Below are 18,332 nucleotides of genomic sequence, written 5' to 3' on the forward strand. Positions count from 1 at the left end.
GGACCAGACAGCTGGCCGTCACGTGCCGCGCTCGCCCGGCCGGTGTCCCCCCCGCCGTCCGATGCGTGCGAATGCGACGGACCAGATCCGTCCTCCCTGAAAGGGCTACGCTACGCCCAGCAACTTCTCTTTTGGGCTGCTGAGCATACTGTACCATGCATGGACCATGTAGATGTGGTGGACTGGTGGTGGTAGTGGCGCGTCACGTGAGAGGTGGGGCCCCCAAGTGCCCCGGCCTCCCCAACTGTGCCATGGGCCCATGGACCCTCGAGTCTCGGCGCGGTCAACGTGGGGCGTCGCACGGCGCCACTGCAGCAGGTGCGGGGGAGCGGATCAAGTAAATTCTTTAGCCCGAGCCCGAGAGATAAGATAGGATTAGCCGTTACCGCTGCTGAAACCCACATTGGAAAAAACACAAACAGTAACATGACAGTAAATTGAGGAGTCAGTTTGCAGCCGTTTCAAGGACCTCCAGCAGATTAATTGAGAGCTTCTTTGGCTGTGTCGAGATGATACTCCTACTACGAAGCTATGGCTACTGGCCACTGGGCATGATGCCCTAGCGTAAAGCGGTGTCACGTTCACGGGGGAGGACCGCTCGAACACACCACACGGCGAGGGAGGAGGACCGCCGCCCGTCACGTCGGCGCTGTACTTGCCGGGGGTGCCACTGCCGCGGCGGATCCGTCCGCCCGTCGGTCGCGGCCAAATGAGGGCATTTTCGCTCACGGATGACGGATCGCACCTCGCATCGTCGCCGTGTCGGCACTGTTTTGGGTCGGCAGGCATCGTGGCGATCGGAGCCGGCGTCCTGGCTGTTTTTGGGGGCCAACCAACCGTGTGCCCCCCATGTCTCCGAGAAGTGACCGCCGACGAGACTTGGAACGGGACGGCTGTCTGCCCAGTTCCCACGCCGGTTCCAACGGCGGTATCGCCGTGGTACATCATGGACATGGACGTGATCTCTGGTCATGACTCATGTCCGTTACCGCAAAATGTGGCCCATCTGCATGCAGCAGCAGCAGCAGCTTGCGGATTCAAAGCGAGTTGGCCAAAGTTATCGTCTGCATGATGCAGCAGGCTTGCCGATTCAAAGCGAATTGCGAAAGATTCGTCCAAATTCGTGCACGAAAGTATCGCGGCAGCTGCGCGTAGTACTCCGCAATCAGCTACCCTATTCCATCACAGCATGGGGGCACTACTGGTCACTGGACAGTGATCCTGCTTGTCGTGGCACGAGTAAAGCTGGCAACGTTACAACAACTGCACAACTGCAGTCTCAGCGCGAATCGGCAATTGTTAATTACCATAGGGCAGCCAGCATTTGCCCTGCAGCGAGGCTAGTGTTTAGAGAGATGCTACTGTAGTGGGAAATAGCCAAGGCACATGCCACGCCAAAATCTCTGAAACAGAGAGAGAGAGAGAGAGAGAGAGAGAGAGGGAAGGGAGGGAGGTTGCAGGACAGCAGTAGTACACCATTACCCACCACCTACCGACTGTCAAAAAAAATAGTAACCACGGATTAACCCCTCGTCTCAACACCCCAGGACAACCCGCGAGACGGCCACGTGGCTGCTCACCATTGGCCTGCTCGGTAGACCGGGCCCGCGCGTCAGGAAATTTACCGTGCCCGGCTATATAACGCGCTGCCCTTTACCGGAGCTCTACTCCTGTCTCTGTCGCCTCCCCACGTTTCATCGCCCCCCATCCATAGCCAAGTACAGTACTCGAGTGCACGCTGTCTGCATCCGCCATTTGATGCGCCTCGCCGCCGCCGGCCATGGCCTCCGCCGTCGCTAGCAACGTGCACGCCGGACCCGCCGCGGCTGGGTCCATGTCCTTCGGCTGGCTCGGCCCGCCGCGCCTGTCCTTCGGCGCCCGCGACGCCGCCGCGTTGGCCGCTGTCGCGGAGGTGGTGGAGGAGCCCGCCGCCGTGACGGCGTCCAAGGCGGAGCCGCCGGCGATCTCCAAGGACTTCATCGACTTCGAGTTCAGCCTCGGCGGGTCCGCCACCATGCTCCCCGCGGACGAGCTCTTCGCCGACGGGAAGCTGCTTCCGCTCCGGCCGCAAGCTGCCGCCGGGAAGATGGCGGCCACGGAGGCCGAGCGAGAGCAGCAGCGGGAGCGGCGCGACACCGCGCTGGTCGCGGACGCGACACCCTCGCCGGAGCCTGTCAGGGCGATGCACCCGGCGGCCGCCGAGGCGGCGCTCGACCCGTACGTGTTCTCGCCCAAGGCGCCGACGTGCTCCAGCCGGTGGCGGGAGCTGCTCCGGCTCAGGAAGGTCCAGACGCCGCAGAAGCCGTCCCCGTCCGCGTCCGCATCGCCGTCGGCTTCCCCTGCGGCGATGGCGTCTACCCCGTCAAGGGCGTCCAGCTCGGCGGCCAGGTCGCTGAAGATCCTCCTCCTCCAGCGGAACGGCGGCCGCTCGTCGTCGGACCTCTCCGCGGCGCCTCTCCTCCGCGATAGCTCCGACTCGGAGACGTCCCTCTCCCTCGCGTCCTCCCGCTTCTCGCTCTCGTCGTCGTCGTCCTCGTCCGGCCACGACCACGACGATTTCCCGCGGCACTCCCTCGACTCCATCGACCCCACTCCACGTCCTCGCATTCGCCTAGTCCGCTCCAACCCCCACGCGCCGCAGCCGCAGCCGCAACCATACGCACACCCACCCGTTGCCGCTTCCGCATCTGCCCCCACTCCCGCTCCCACGCGCGCCGCGCATAGTCCCGCTCGCCGCCGCCCGTCTCCGTCGCCCCCGCCGCCGCCAAGCGTGGTCTCTGTCGACTCCCCGCGCATGAACGCGTCAGGCAAGATCGTGTTCCAGGGCCTGGAACGCAGCTCCAGCTCCCCCGCCGGCAGCGTGCACTCGTCCATGCGGTCACGGTCCCGCGTGATGGACCGATCCTATTCCGCCGGCGTCCGCGCCACGCCTGTCGTGCTCAACGTCCCGGTGTGCTCGCGGCCGGTGTTCGGGTTCTTCAAGGACAAGAAGGACGCCGCAGCCAAGGACGCAGCCTCCGCGCGGGCGCGGTCGGCGCTGGGCCGGAGGACAACGACTGGCGGCAGTACCATCCCGGCGGCCGCCGGCAGGGATCTTGGCAATGGTAACTGACACCGTTCGTTTTGGTTGACTAAGCGCTAGTTGTATCATTAGTACTAGCTAGTAGACGACGACATTAGCTAGTGGTTCTTCGATCCGACAAGAAAATAGATCAAAAAAGAGTTTGAGAAGTTTGGGTTTGGGGTTGAAGAGAGATTAGTTTGGGATCTCATCTGGAGTGGAGAAGAGACACAATTGGGAGGATAGTTTGGTGAGCTGATTTTGCTTTGTGAGGCTAGAGTTTTGCGAGCAATTGATTAACACCCTGTCGGTTTTGCTCCTGTAAATTCTGTCCGCCTGCCCTGTGGTTTTTTTTTTGCTACCCTTCCTGTTTGATGATCCTTTGTAATTCACTGTACTAGCACATTTGTTGATCTCATGCTCCAGACTGAGGGAAAAAAAGGAAAAAGCTTTTGTGCATGCTTGGTTTGTTCTTTGCCGTGGCAGATGGATGCTCTGCGATTACCTGTTCCGTGAGTGAGAACTGAAAAGTGAAAAATGAAAAGGTGTTGGTGTTAATCATGGCGTCATGTGTCCCTGTTAAAAAGCAAATCTTCACTTCATCGACTCATCAGCCAAGCTATGCCCATTGCACGCACTTGGGCAGCAGTAAACTTTTTGTTCCGTTCCGGTTTCACTTTCTACCTCGCCTCGCCTGGCCTGGCCTGCATGCCATCGGCCCGGCCTGTGCTCCTGCTGCTGTTAATTGATGGAGATGCCGGTCCGAACAGGGGAGCCGGGAGCCTGGATGATCGCCTCCGTGACCATGTGTGCCGCTGATCGGGCACTGTGCGCCATGTGCAGCTATGCATCCATGGCGCCCCGTCCCGCGTAGAAAAACACGCAGAAAAGCAGTAAAAAATTCGGCGACCTTTTTTCCCTCGGGCGGCCACCGGCGTTCCGGCAACGTGGTGACCGTGGCCGTGGTCCCCCGGGCCGCCGATCCGTACGCCGTGCCGCGCCCTGCGCCCATGTGAGCTGTGGGCTGTTGCCGCCGAGTCCGAGTCCGAGTCCGATGCCATTGCCATGCCTCCTGTCGCTCGCTCGTAAACTACGCGCCAATTTGCCCATTCGGCTTTCGCTGAATCTCCCTTTTTTTTTGGAACAGTACCGTATGTATCATGGAAAAGTGTATCCTGCTGTGTTTTTGAGCCTTGACAGTAGTGTTGTGCATGGGCGCTTTCGTTTCCGCTGCGTCTTTTGACTGGTGCCAGCCTTTGGCTCACGATGAACGCGCTGTCGCTGTTCAGTTCTGCGTGCTGCACTGCCTCGGCGAGCACGGGCACCTGCGCAAGTGTGTTTGTCCGTTGTGCGCCATCGATGCTATTGCTATGGCTGGGCTCCTAGTGGTATGGATACGCATCTAAACAAGGCCCTACTACTAGTATTCAATTTTTCAATCCAATGGTATGGATACGCCGAGCAGCGTAGCGCACTGTGGCAGGGATTAGTTGCACGTAGCCCCAGCATACTCCTACTCCTACGACGCTGAGGACGCAGCATGGCATTGGGCATGGCGTATCGGCATGGGCAGCGCCACAGCACCGCGCCTCGTGCAGTGCGGTTTTGACCGCGGTCCTTGAGGCAAGATTTGACCACGGTCCACTACTCCGGTCAGTAGTGTTCACTGACTGACACTCCAGTGACTCCACTCCCGGCGTAGATAAACGCTTAACGCCGGGTGGATTAAACACTTGAACAGCTGGAAAGAAAAATAAAGCGGTGTCAGCGTCAGTGGAGTGAAACTGGGCTCTGAAAAGCCGAAAAGCGTTAGTGGCAAGTAGCGAGAGCTAGCGGGCAGCCATGGTGGTGGCTGGCCGCGCCGAGGGACGACGTGAGCAGACATGGAACAAGGACACGGGCCGGGCAAGAGAGGAGATCAGAACAGAACAGAATCCGTGCGGTGCGGTGCGGTGCGGGGCGGCTGGTCTGGTCACCGGTCGTGGCGTACGTCGTGCGCAGGCACCTGTAGTACGCGTCCGTGTACGTCCTCTCTGCTCTGCATTGCATTGCATTGCATTGCATTGCACCAGCAGCCACCAGCCACCAGCCCAGCCGGCCGGCGCAGCCTTTGCCCTCTGGTCTCTGGCGCGCGTGATGAGTGTCTTGTTGATCGGTGCGCGCGCCGGGGCAGACGTGGCAGGGCATCGCAGCGCAGGTCCAAGCCATGATGCGATGCGATGCGATGGGTGGCGCGGGCGGGGATCCGACGGCTGGTGGTGGTGGGAGCGTCGGGGTCTGCCGCCCGCGCGGCCCGCCCACCCGGCCACCGCGAATTCCTGCCCCTCCACCGGGAGGCAGCGCCCCTGCGTCCCTGCCATAAAATACTCCCTCTACTACCACGTTCCTCCTTGGCATTTGCTTTGCAGCAACGGCGCCAAAGCCGCCGCCGCCGACCGCCGTAGTCTTCGCGTAAACACTGACCGAGCTACTACTGTTGCAGCGTCTCGTGCTATCGTCGTTGTGCTGTGCTATCGCTATCGGCGAAGAGATCTGGGAGGGCATCTGGCGGCTCATCGAACCTTTTAGCATGCTGGTGATGGCTGCTGTGGCTCGAGTTCATCACGGTTCAGTGAGTTCTCTCTGTTGTACATGCTAAGAAGGGCCATGAAACGTAGGTATGGGCTACTAGTACTTCTTTGCCGACCCAGGTGAAATTGCAGAACGGATATCTCGTGCCGGAGCCTGGGCCGGTTATCAGTTGCTGTGCTGGATTAACTGGGCCGCTATGGACGTGCCGGGCCAGGCCGCATCTTTCCTTTGTTAGGTACCCAGGCGGATTCAAAACACCCTTAAACTCGTTTCAGGATTTTTGCTGTCCACACTTTTAAACTTAAGTAATAACTCTCGATAGATTTAGAACTACTGTAACTCAGCACCCTTAAACTTGGCCGTCCAATATGGCTCATGGCTCTAGTATGGTGTTCGTTGTAGCCACTTCAAATATCTCTACAAAAGCACACGACCAATATAAAAGCAAGGCGAGTCTATCACTCTAATGACTATCAACCTAGATGACCTATGTGTCTAGGTGAAAAATGTTATGACCAATTGCCCTAATGTTATGATGTCGTCGTGACCAAAACATGGAAAGTATAATTTCGGATGATAGCCCATATTGTAGCCAATGGATGACTGAATGTAAAGCCTGCAAATGAGAGTAAGAATATTTCTTTTCTAAAGCCAAATTATTTCTATAGGTAACCAAAAATACCAGCATTTAGCTACCACCCTAGTAGAAGTGAATGTATCATATCTCTCCAAAGTCACAAAAGCTAACTTCTAAAGAAACCTCACGTACTATGAGAGTATGAGGTTGACAAAAAAAATGTTTAGCTATGTTGTATGTCATTAAAATAACTCCTTTACAAAGATACTAAAGTAATATATTTATCACTAGAGTGTTTTACCTTTTAACTTTTTGTATGTAGCCATACGAACGCGATCTCTAGCTAGACATGCTCAGTTAAATAGAGGAGGGGTTGTCTCATAAAATCATTTTTGTGGTACTGATCACTCCAATGTACTCTGACTTGATCTTCTTCACGTCCTTATGTTTGGGCTTCACTTGTTTGATGTCTTGAGCTCCACAAAAATCACTAATCCTTGTTAGGGTTGATATTTCTTAGAAAACAACTAGAAATCACTTGGATTCAGTAATTCGTTAAGATATAAACAAGAAATGTCACCGTGCACTATACTAATATAAAAAGTGAAGGAAAACGACAAGAAATTCGCTCGGATGTTCCCACATGTTCACCGTTTTATACTAGAAATTAGAAAATAGTACGAATGTTGATGCAGTCACAAGCATAGAAAAGTTAATGAAAACGTTGTAATTACCATTTGGGAGATAATTATTGACCTCTAAATAAATTTAAAAAGAGAGAGAAATGCTTTGTTGTGGGCTGATTATATATGTTGTTCATTTAGTTCTATGTTCTCCTTTGGGTCACTGACCAGTGCTCGACTACTAAAATCCCTAACACATGGACAGTCTAGTGGGCCGAAAGTGGTGAAAAAACACAAACCATATATGATTCGGCCCATAACACAAGCAAAGAGGAGAAAAAAAATGAGTGGAAATCGCAGCCACAAAACCGACAGCGCCGCGTGCCGACGACGAACCGCAACTGGCATTTATCGCTTCCAAGTCAGTCCAGCTTGCCAGCCTGACCCTGCTCTCCCATTGGCTGAGAGTCACGTCTCCCTGGCAATTTGCAGAAAGAAACAACAACCATCGACGATTATTGAATACAGAAGAGTAGACAGACAGACATTGGAGTCGTCTCTCGGGTAGCAGGCTATAGCTAGCACAGCTAGCTCTCGGTGTTTCTTGCATCTTCATCGCGCTGCAGTGGTGACTGGCCGGTGAGGAGATGCAGCCCCGGCCGGATCCGGATGATCAGGCATCGATGGCGTTTGCTGCTTGCCGGCCGGCCTTTCATCGACGACGAGCAGACCGGCTGCCATGCATGTGCGGCCTTCTAGGTTCTAGCTAGCCCGTGCCGCCGTGCGGCCATGGCAAGGGAGTAGCAAGCTATATCTTGCTCTGGGTGGACGGGTAAGCCTCCCCTCTTGTTCTTGAGTTGTGTCGTCGATCGGCCGTTCTTGTGTGATATTTTTTGTGAGCTACTCTGAATCTCTTGCTCTGTCAAATGTTTATATAAGGAAAAAAAATAAAACGAAGAGATTTTGTGAGATCTTGCTACATCTCTGGTTCCTGTTCGCACTACAGACAAGTTTACCAATTTTCTGTACAAAGCTTTTCAGATTCTTCGCTCGTTATTGTATTTGTTCTCTCAAGATCCATTCTCGCCCCCCGCCATTAAAGCAAGAGATTTGTGTCATGTTCGGGATGGACCTGCTGTGGTAAATGAAATTTCGATTTTGGATCCGATTTACAGCCCCGGTTGGCTTGCAGACTGCAGTGCATAGACGGCCCATAGGCCTGGGATGCCAACGGCCCATTATGAGAAACTACCTCCTAAGATAAGATGGTTCCGGCCCAAAGGCTCAAGGCCGTCTCGCTTTGCATTATGCATCATCTCCCATGCATTTTTGATCCGGCGCACCCAAACTTTTGTGCTGATGGGACCCGTCCATGCATCGTTCCTACTTGTACTGTTGCGTGCTGCGCTGCAGCCTGTTTCCGTGCATTTTTTCCACAAGGAGGCACCGCGCGCACACCAGCAGCAGCCACCAGGGGTATAATTATAAACTTCCCCTTCCTCCTCCTCCTCCTCTTCTCCCCCCGGATTGGAGTTGCCAGCGAGCCCGCGACGTCCACTGAGCACCGGCGGGCGCGGCCTTCCACGCGGGCCGGTATTCCGTTCTCCTGCCGCCCGCCCGCATCGCCGGTAAGCAAGCAGAGAGCTCCCTTCGTTTTCTTCTTCTTCCCCCCTTGATCGATCTGGTTGCTCACACCCTTTCCACTCCCGAATCCGATGGCTCGACGATCCCGATCGAGCTTGAGCAACTACTAAATTAAACCTTTAAATTTTTATTTAAATGTTATGATAAAAAAAAGTATGGGCTCAAATTAAGAACCAATTCTAACCCACCTCTTAAACAAGTATAGGATAGAGGTTTTAGATATGAGGGGCTGAACTTTAATTTGGCAGGGCATGAAAAATGAGAGTCCAAATATAAGGTGGGTTGAAGTAGTCTCTAAATTTAGAATAGGGACTTGTTTAGGAAGTGGGTTGGAGTTGCTTAATGAACTAAAACCGCAAACGCATGCATGCAGCTATGAACAACGACGGCGGCGTCGCAGCAGACGACGACTACCGCGGTGCGGCCGCTCGTCGCGGCGTCTTTCCCGGCGTCCACAACCGCCGGTTCAGAGCCGCGCTCTACCTGGCGGCCTGGGGAGTCGCTGGGATCATATCCACCACAGTGCCAAGCCTCGCAGCCAACGCAGAGCACGTCATGGTATACTTTCTCCTCCTCATGGCTGCCGTGCTCCTGCTTCTGCTCTCAATGGCTGCTGTGGATCTGCCCTGGCTGGAGACGGCGGCGGCTCGCCTCGAGTTCCTTCTCGCGGACATGTTCTAGCTAGGATCAGACGAGGCACGCCAGCAATCACAATACTTTTGCTTTGTTTGGTCTTCTCTTCGCGATGCTTGCCTTTTTGTGTTGTGTGTGTGATATATATGAGACTGGAGTATTTGTGTGTACATAACGTATGGATTGTAAGATTGCTCCTATAAGTATGATGCTAAACCCTTTCGTAATCTCTGGAACTGCTGTGGATTATTTTGTGCAAGCTGCCTGCTGTCCTGTTGTTGTGTATCTCTGATCAGTTGTATTGTGATTGTGAATACGCATGCCACGGCTAGGTAATACTGCGTTAATTTCTTATGTTGCTTGATTGACATGCATTTTTTTTATCAACCCCAGACCCATTGAGACTGCTATTTAAATTAATCTGCTGGTGTTTCTTGTTGGAAATGAAGGATAAAATATACGTAAGAGTTAAAACACTGTCCAAATTAAATGCTGCTATTTCGACATGAATATAGTGTGGCCATTGATATATGTCAAGTTTTACAGATCTTATTTACATTGTAAGTTTTGTGAGATGTGCATTAAGTAATTAGGAGTTGGTTGAAAACCCTTGTTGCGTGATTTCCTTGTTATCCAGGTATCCCCCTTAAGTTCTACCATGTTAGTATGAGTAGGTTGATATCTCTGATATGCTTAGTCTTCAGTAGAAGTCGAATGGCGATTCCATCTTCGCAAAGGGTAGGTTACCTCGGCTCTACTTTTGGGTCGTGAGAATACCTTAATATATGATAATATTAAATTGAGATTGGGCGAGACTCGATAGTGTTTGTGGGCAGAAAGGTTTGCCTGGCCGTGCTCATTCCGCCTGTGTCGATTCAGGACTGTTCATCTAGCCATATACTGGCCAAAGAACATCACATGCATGCAGCTAAATATCTTTAGTTTGGTTGATCAGTGATGCAGAAAAGGACTCGTGCCATAGGCTATAGCTATCTATATGTGCAGCACCATGCCACCAAGCATGATCATATATGATGCTTTTTTTTGTCTCAAATAAAGCAGGTTAATAAGAAGTGTGCCCCATTTAGTTTTTAATTTTGATTGATTATTGCTCCTTGTTTAGTCTTCTTTCTAGAACCCACATTTTGCATGCTTCAGCTTCCAAGATAGCTGCTAGCTACCACCATGCATGGAGAATTGCATGCTTGATCCTGAAATGTTAATTTCTTTCTTCCTTTTTAAACAAGATGAAAACGTGATGTTAATGCTTGCACCAGTACCAAAATGTATGTAGTGACATTCAATCCATGCTCACAGTACAATGTACCATAATTCAAAGACTGTGATTAGGTAAAGTAAGAATTCAACTACTGGATATTCTCATTTGTTGCTAATCAAATGTTAAACAACCATTACACTACTTTGCACTACAAGTCTACAAGCATTATCATATCGAATTTGGATTAGGTTAATTTGTTGACATGACATGTGGTTGTGGAGGATGGACTCAAGTCGGAGGTGAGTTCAAAGATCCATAATACTTTATGTATTATTTTTTTTCTATTTAGGCCCTGTTTAGATTGGAGATGAAAAAATTTTTGGGTGTCACATCGGATGTGTCGGAAGGATGTCGGAAAGGGTTTTTAAAAACTAATAAAAAACAAATTACATAGTTCGTCTTCTACCATTAGCATATGTGGGTTACTGTAGCACTTAAGGCTAATCATAGACTAACTAGGCTTAAAAGATTCGTCTCGCGATTTTTAACCAAACTGTGTAATTAGTTTATTTTTTTATCTACATTTAATGTTCCATGCATGTGGCCAAAGATTCGATGGGATGGATGAATTTTTTTGGGGTGGGGAAGGGCCTTATAAGAAACTGGATGTAAAAAGGGGAAACAAAAAGGTCACGGAACCAAGAAAAAACAGGAGATAAAAAAGACGAGACCAAACAAGTGAGAATATCCATAGGTAAGTAGATATAGATGGGATTGGATGATAAATTATTTAGGATTTCGATCGTGAATTATTTTATATTCTTACAAGAAAAAAGAGAGACAAAGAAATAAAACAAGAAAAGGGGAGACAAAAATAAAGAAAAGCAAAAAGTCCTCACAAAATAGGTATACAAATATAGGTATATAAATATAGATTAGTTTGGATAATAAATTATTTGAGATTTTAATTACGGATTATTTCTTGGATTAGATATGGATAAAGAGTTTGAAGACCCATAATACTATATATTTTATATGGATAAAGAGTTTAGAGACCCATAATACTAGATATAGATATAGATATAGATATAGATATAGATATAGATATAGATATAGATATAGATATAGATATATTTACTTTATTTTATAAATACTTTATAACAAAAAAAGTACCAATCAAAGTTCTTGGAGAAAAGAGTACATTGCATTCGTTAATTGTATTGCACATGTTATCTCATTAAAAACCTTGTGTCAGAAACCTTCAAGTAAAAACTCACATAGGAAAAAAGAGTACAACATTTAACCTTCGTGGTCATGTATTCTTCAGGATATTCTATTCTTCATGAATAGATATTTATCTTCATGATCTATGCATAAACTTCAATGTTTTAGCAAATATGATGTACTTGACTTTGTAATTCTAGTGGTTTACCTTCAAGGTAGATTTAATAAAAATATGCTCCTCCTAATAATGTCAAATTTTGAACTTTATTGTTCAAATCACATTGTTCACAAATGCGTGCTTCATTAATGGTATGCAGTACCACAATACTATATCTTTCAAAAAGTTGGCTCATAATTCGTCTATGAATTATATGGGTATAAACAAGAGCAATATACTTCATATATAAATGACCACTTATTAGTTGTGCAAAACAAATAAAAATTATCTTCAGGGTAATAAATCCTTTCAGAGGATTATGGGGTAAATAATTTACAATATGCAATATCTTCTAGATAGTGCATCAAACTTATAATTATTGTTTAATAGATTTTAATTATATATTCTACAAATCTTCGAGATTTTGATTATACTAAACAGTAAATCCAGTCTTGCATTTGATATTTAGGGGATAATTCAGTTACCAAAATCACCATTATTTTTATACCTTCTATGGTACCAAAATCACAATATACACTTTCTGAGTATTTCGATGATACCTTCATGGTATTTAGAATTCCTCAATTTATTTTTTCTCGGGTCTACATTCACTTCGGGGATTAATGGTGCTTATTAAGAATCGACTGGTAAATCCTTCATGGATTAAATCCTTTAAGGATGTTCTCATTTCTATTGAATAATATTTCTCTTCTATGAGAAATATTCTCTACTACATAAGAGTTTATTATGTGATATACATAATGAGATAGTGTTATTCACTACAAAGTCATTCAATGACTATTCCTTCTAGGACATAGTCTTCTTGAGACTTCAATATTCATTCAGGAATATATTATTCTACCTTAGACTTTTTAATATTTAGTATGAGATTTATTTTTCATATGTTGCGATTTCTGTTCTTTAGAAACTATATGGATTTTCATAATCCACTTTACTAACTGCATATTTCATATTTATTCATTTCATTTGCCAGAGATATTGCGGAACATTTAATTCTTCTTGGTAGGAGATTTAACCTCAATTGCTTTCTTTATTGACCCGATATAATCGCTTCAAGCGACTTTGCCATGGACTTTGTTTTTCGGATCCGGGTTCTCATAAGAGAAACATTTGCAATTATAGAGGTTGTGTTGTCGACAACTATTATTTTCTCCTAATACTCTCACAATGTGAGATTATCGTATCTCTTTGTCATTTTCTAAACAAGAGATAATTTATTATTCTGCATACTCAACACTATGATTTGCGCGCTTAATGTGTTGGGTTTCATCTTCATGATGATCCTCTTCATGAGGTGCCTAAAACATATTGCCAGCGGTTAGGATATTTCCCTCTCCGTCTCTCATGATCAACATAGTAGATGAAAGTAGAAGAACAAATAGACACAAGATAGGGAGACTATACTTTATTTCTCTAAATATTGGTGATTACAACATAGAGCTCCCACGTATATATAGTCTTGCCAAGGCCTAAGAGTTTTGGTAAGAGCCCACATACAAACGGACTAGGATTAGTATTTCTCCTTCTCTTTTTCTTCTAGGATCAAGTCCGTATGTTTTACAACAGGCGCAACTGGGAGTATATATATAGTGCTATTTGGCATTCTCGTTTTCCCTTTTGTATTGACCAGCTTGTATCTCAGGCATGTATTGGTTCATCCTTAATGAAAGCAGCTCTCTCCTTTTCGCAAAGAGAGAGAGAGAGAGAAATGCTACAGTATGTTGCGGGCTGCAATTATATGTGCTCCATTTCACCTTACGTTCTTTTTTGGGTTACTGATGCCCCAGTGTCCAGAACTACTAATCCCTAATTCAGGGATAGATAGACTAGTGGGCTAAAAGTTGCGAAAAAAAAGAAAACACAAACAATATATGATTCGGCCCACAACACAATCCGAGAGAGGTGAAAAGAAATAAGTCCGAATATCCGCCCACAAAACCGACTGAACCAATCGTCGCAAAAAAAAAAACCTGAAGCAAGCAAGTAAAAGTAATTTGGTTGACATATACATATAATTTTCGTAACATCGGTTTCTTCCATTCCATTTCAGTTAGCTCTTGGTTTTTCCTAGCGTGCCGACGCATATGCAAGACGACGAAGAGCGACTTAATTGCGTTGTTGTCCAATTCAGTAATCCAGCTGGTCAGCTAGACTCTCCTCTCCCATTCTATTAGCTGAGAGTCACGTCTCCCTGACCCTGAGCTACTCAAGGACAGAGCAACAGCAACACACAAAAGAAACATCGAGGGCAGCAACAAGCCTCTGGAGACCAACTGATCAAGCAAAGCATAGACATATCCCAGTAACAGCTCTCTGTGTGGACGGGCCGGTAAACCTCTCTGTTCATCTCTCGGTGGTGGTGTTCTTGACTGTCGACCGTTCTTCTGTGATATTTTTGTGAGCTATTCTGAATCTTGCTTTGTGAGATCGTTTAGGGTAGGAAAAAAAAGTGGTTTGTGAGATCTAGCTAGCTAGTTAGCTCTCTCGTTCATCTTTGGACCATATGGATTTCCAAGACAAATTTTCCTTTCTTTTTCTGTACAGAAGTTTTTCACGTTCACGCTATTGTATTTGTGCATGTTCTTCTATTCTCGCAAAGAAAAAAAAATTAAGTATATACGTGGGCTAGAGCCGTAGGGTGGGGCTAGAGCCCCAGCAGCTCCACTGCTTGGCTCTGCTCTATTCTAAATTGTAAAATAGTAGTATACGTATTATAGCAAAGACCAACAATGGTTTATAATTTAGAACTAAAATGGAGTAAGTACTCATTGAATACATGATATGAGCATTCTATTCCATTATACTGGAAAAACTGTAGTTTAGAAGTAGTATTTGTAACTTTAAAGTTGCTACGGATAGCGCAGAGGGTCGCCACGGTGTGTTTTGGTCTGGATGGTGGCTGCTAACGCGTATTTCTGCCCGACGAAACCTGAAACCGTTGCATTATATGGTACTTAGAAAACAAATTGAGGCTGAAACCACTCATCCCACCCAGCCACCTCTGATTCAACTATTACTGTCAGCCAAGCGAACAGCACGAGGTGGTGTGTCGGTGTGTGTAATGTGTACCCGCCACAAGGCCGGCCGGCCAGCCGCCTCTTCTGACTGTATTATCCATTGGTGCCAAGCAACTGACGTTGCGTTGTTGCGTTCGGTACACATCCCACGTCACAACCAACATTCTTCTTGTACTCTCGAAATGAACAAGTCACGCATCACTAAAAGGCTTTGTTTAATTCACTTCAAAAACCAAAAACTTTTTCAAAATTTTCAGTCACATGCATAAAATATTATATATAAATGAAAAAAAAACTAATTACTCAGTTTATCTGTAAATCATTTAATCTATGATTAGACAATATTTGTCAAATTAAAATAAAAATGCTACATTACATAAAACAAAAAAATTTTCCACGCTGCATACGGTTTCTCGACGCTCCTATAAATGTCTAAAATTTATTTCCCGATACTGCACGCGCCAAATCAGACCTGCTGTGCCAAGCTTTTGGGATATATGTTCAGGAATTGTTTACTGTTGAGATGGCACTAGCTTGTAGACCGTTGACCTACCACTTGCAGCGTTTCATGCATTTCTAATTGACTTGACGACTGCTTTGTTCTCCGTAGAGTCACCACCACACTCTGCCACTCACCGATCTGCAACGCCCTTTATAAGGCTGCACGCCATCCATTTCTTGCTCTGTCCCTCAGCTTATATTAGTTTGTGCGCGTGTCTGATTAGAACAATGGTGATTCGATCAGTCTTGGACACCATTGATTACCTAGAAGCCACGGAGTTCCGAGGAAGTGACAGTGGAGGCGTTCCCATGGCGACGACGTTGCAGGTCGTCGTCGTGGTCGAAGAAACAAGCCAGGCGTCAGACACCGTCGACTCCGAGGTACTCGAGCAGCCGGACTCCGGTTATATACAGCTGCAGAATCAGATCAACACCTCAGCGGCGGCGCAGAGGGATTCCACGAAGAAGACGGCGGTGGCCGTGGCCGCCACAGCCGCCGTCGATCTGACCAACCTGTTCTTCCTCCTCCGCGGCGACACCGACACCGAGCGCGAGCGGCGGCGCTGGGGCTGGACCGGAGGAATCTCCGTGCTGTTCGCGTTCGCGGCTCTCCTGTCCGCCGCCGGCCTCGTGCTCGCGCTTCACACCACGGTCGTCGTCTCGTCGGCGCGCCGGTGGGTCATCTTGGTGGCTTCCGCGGCGGCGCTGTTCGTGGCGTCGGCCGGCACGGTCCTCCTCGCTCTGGTGGACGCTCATGGTTGCGCGATGAGGTCTAGCCTCTAGCACACACCTGGTGTTTAGCCCGTGCCGAGAAAGCCAGGATGGGCCTAATAAAATTGGAATGGAAGATGTAGTTGGGCCGGCCCTGAAGCAAAGTTGGACCAGGCTAGAATTTTCTGTCTTTTTCTTTAATTAACTCTCTCTCATTTTTGTGAAGGTCTAAGAATAAAATTTTCTCCTTTGCCAAGTACGTACTTCTTTTGGACCAGGCCACACCAAACTAATTAAATAATTGGTAGTGTTATCCAGACACGAACAACGGAACCAGGATCGCCGTGCTGGACGGTGGACGCCCAACCCAAGGGTAGCAATATGAGCTCTAGGCTTTAGGCCAGTTTTAATATTATTTTATTAGAATTTTATAAATATTAAATATATTGATATGACACTATATTAATAAAAAAAGATAATAAGAGTTTTATAAAAGTGGAAAGAATTTTATGTGGATGAAAAATAAAACTTTTTTACGCTATTTCCAAAATACAGATGTGTTAAAAAATAGACTCTGAAACCTAGTGAGGATGGCCTTAGGGCACTCACAATGCAGATTCTATCATAGAGTCTAAAGTTATTTATTATCTCGAAGGACCTAGAGTCTAAATAAAACTTAGAGTCTTATTTTTTCTACTTCTTTCTTCAATAAATACGCTGTCACATCAGCAAATATAGTAAGTAATATATAATTAATTGTCTTAGACTCTGTGATAGAGTCTTGCATTGTGAGTGTCCTTAACACACCCTTGGTGTTACCCGTGCCATGAAAACCAGGATGGGCCTCGTAAAATGCGAATGGAAGAAATTAGTCTTCTTCGTTTGAGCTTAACTGTTGAATCTAACAGCGGACAATACTTTCAGCCATGACTTTTCACACAAGTGAATATGCTCATTGTAGTTGGGCCGGCTTTGTGGCAAAGTGGGATCAAGATAGAGTTTTCTGTCATTTTCTTTAACTACATTTTATTAAGTTCAAATAAAAAGCTTTTCTCGTTTTTGTGAAGGTCTAAGAATAAAGTTTTCTTCGATTTTTTTTTCTTGTTCACGTGTTCAATTCCATGATGTACATTACATGGAAGATGCTAGTGTAGTTTTTAGGTAAACCCCCAATATCCATTTTTTCATGAAGCTAAAAATTACATGTTCTGTAAACAAAAATATACTTGTCCAGCAAATCAAAATGTTCATCAATTTCTTTTCGTTTTCAAAATGGATTTTAATCTGCTCTAAGGATTCAGGTTAGTTTGATCAATTAACATATCTTTTGGTTTTTGGACCAGGCCACACCAAACACCAAACAAATAATTGGTAGTATTATTTACTCCATCCGTCCCAAAATAACTGTCATTCTCGCTTTCTTAGAAATATTTTTAATAAATATATACTAAAAAGTATTAATATTTATGGTACAGAATTAGTATCATCGGAAATATCTTTGAATCTAGTTTTTTTTAACAAATTTATTTAGAGATATAAATGTTGAAGGTATTTTTTATAAATATAGTCTAACTTGTGATACGAAAACCTAAAACGCCAATTATTGTGAGACAGAGTGAGTAGACACGAACAAGGATACTTTTTTTGTGGTGGTGGTGGATCTACATTGTTGGTGCACCTGCAGGGTTTAGATGCTGATAGATGTTAACATAATAACCTGAGATTGCCTTCATCATCATTATCTAAAACATGTGGGCAAACTTGAGCTTATGTGCTGATTCTGCTAGTCATTCAGCGGTGTTTTTTCTTTCTTAGAATAAATTTAAATAATACTTCCGGCCACACTTTTTAGCCAAGCGAATTGTCACTCGAAATCTAGCATGGGCACGGGAACCATGTCAACTACTCCAACTGTTTGGTCAGTCACAGTCGCCTTCACCGGTTGCGTTGCGTGCCACTGGAGTCTTTGAAGTTTTGAACACCGGGTGTGTTGGTGCTTCGTACGTTCTGGCGTGTCATGCCAGGTAGACGACGACTTTTCTCAGACACGGCATGTCGCCATAGTGTCGGGTTCCGTGGAAACAAGGGCTGCGGCCTGGCGACGTGGCTAAATTCGTGCTGCACGGTCGTTCTGTTCACACAACCCGAGTGCATGGCACTTGACAAGAATGACTGCTTAAATTTAGGTCGGTGGGATATTCAACCCTCAAGGTGCTCCCTATAGGATACCATGACGACATGAAGAAAAACGAACTCTGATTATTTGATCCAGAGAGCTTATCCGATGAGGCCTTGTTTGGATGTTGTCGGATTCACTTCAATCCATGTGTATTGGTGTGGATTAGGGTGGAATTTAGTTCAAATTCCACTACA

At 46.7% G+C, this 18,332-nt stretch overlaps 1 protein-coding gene and 1 long non-coding RNA gene across 2 annotated transcripts; both read left to right on the top strand.

The window, feature by feature from the left end:
- On the top strand, positions 1,681-3,520 carry LOC8074688 (zinc finger CCCH domain-containing protein 18). The gene has a single exon (XM_002451556.2). The coding sequence runs from the start codon at positions 1,781-1,783 to the stop codon at positions 3,110-3,112; it is 1,332 nt and encodes a 443-aa protein (XP_002451601.1). The 5' UTR covers positions 1,681-1,780; the 3' UTR covers positions 3,113-3,520.
- LOC110434403 lies at positions 7,258-9,392 on the top strand. Its single transcript, XR_002451900.1, has 2 exons — positions 7,258-8,460; positions 8,850-9,392. It is a non-coding gene; the product is annotated as an uncharacterized LOC110434403 (long non-coding RNA).

The sequence above is a fragment of the Sorghum bicolor genome, chromosome 4 (genome assembly GCF_000003195.3).
Source record: "Sorghum bicolor cultivar BTx623 chromosome 4, Sorghum_bicolor_NCBIv3, whole genome shotgun sequence".
NCBI classification, from domain to species: Eukaryota; Viridiplantae; Streptophyta; class Magnoliopsida; order Poales; family Poaceae; genus Sorghum; species Sorghum bicolor.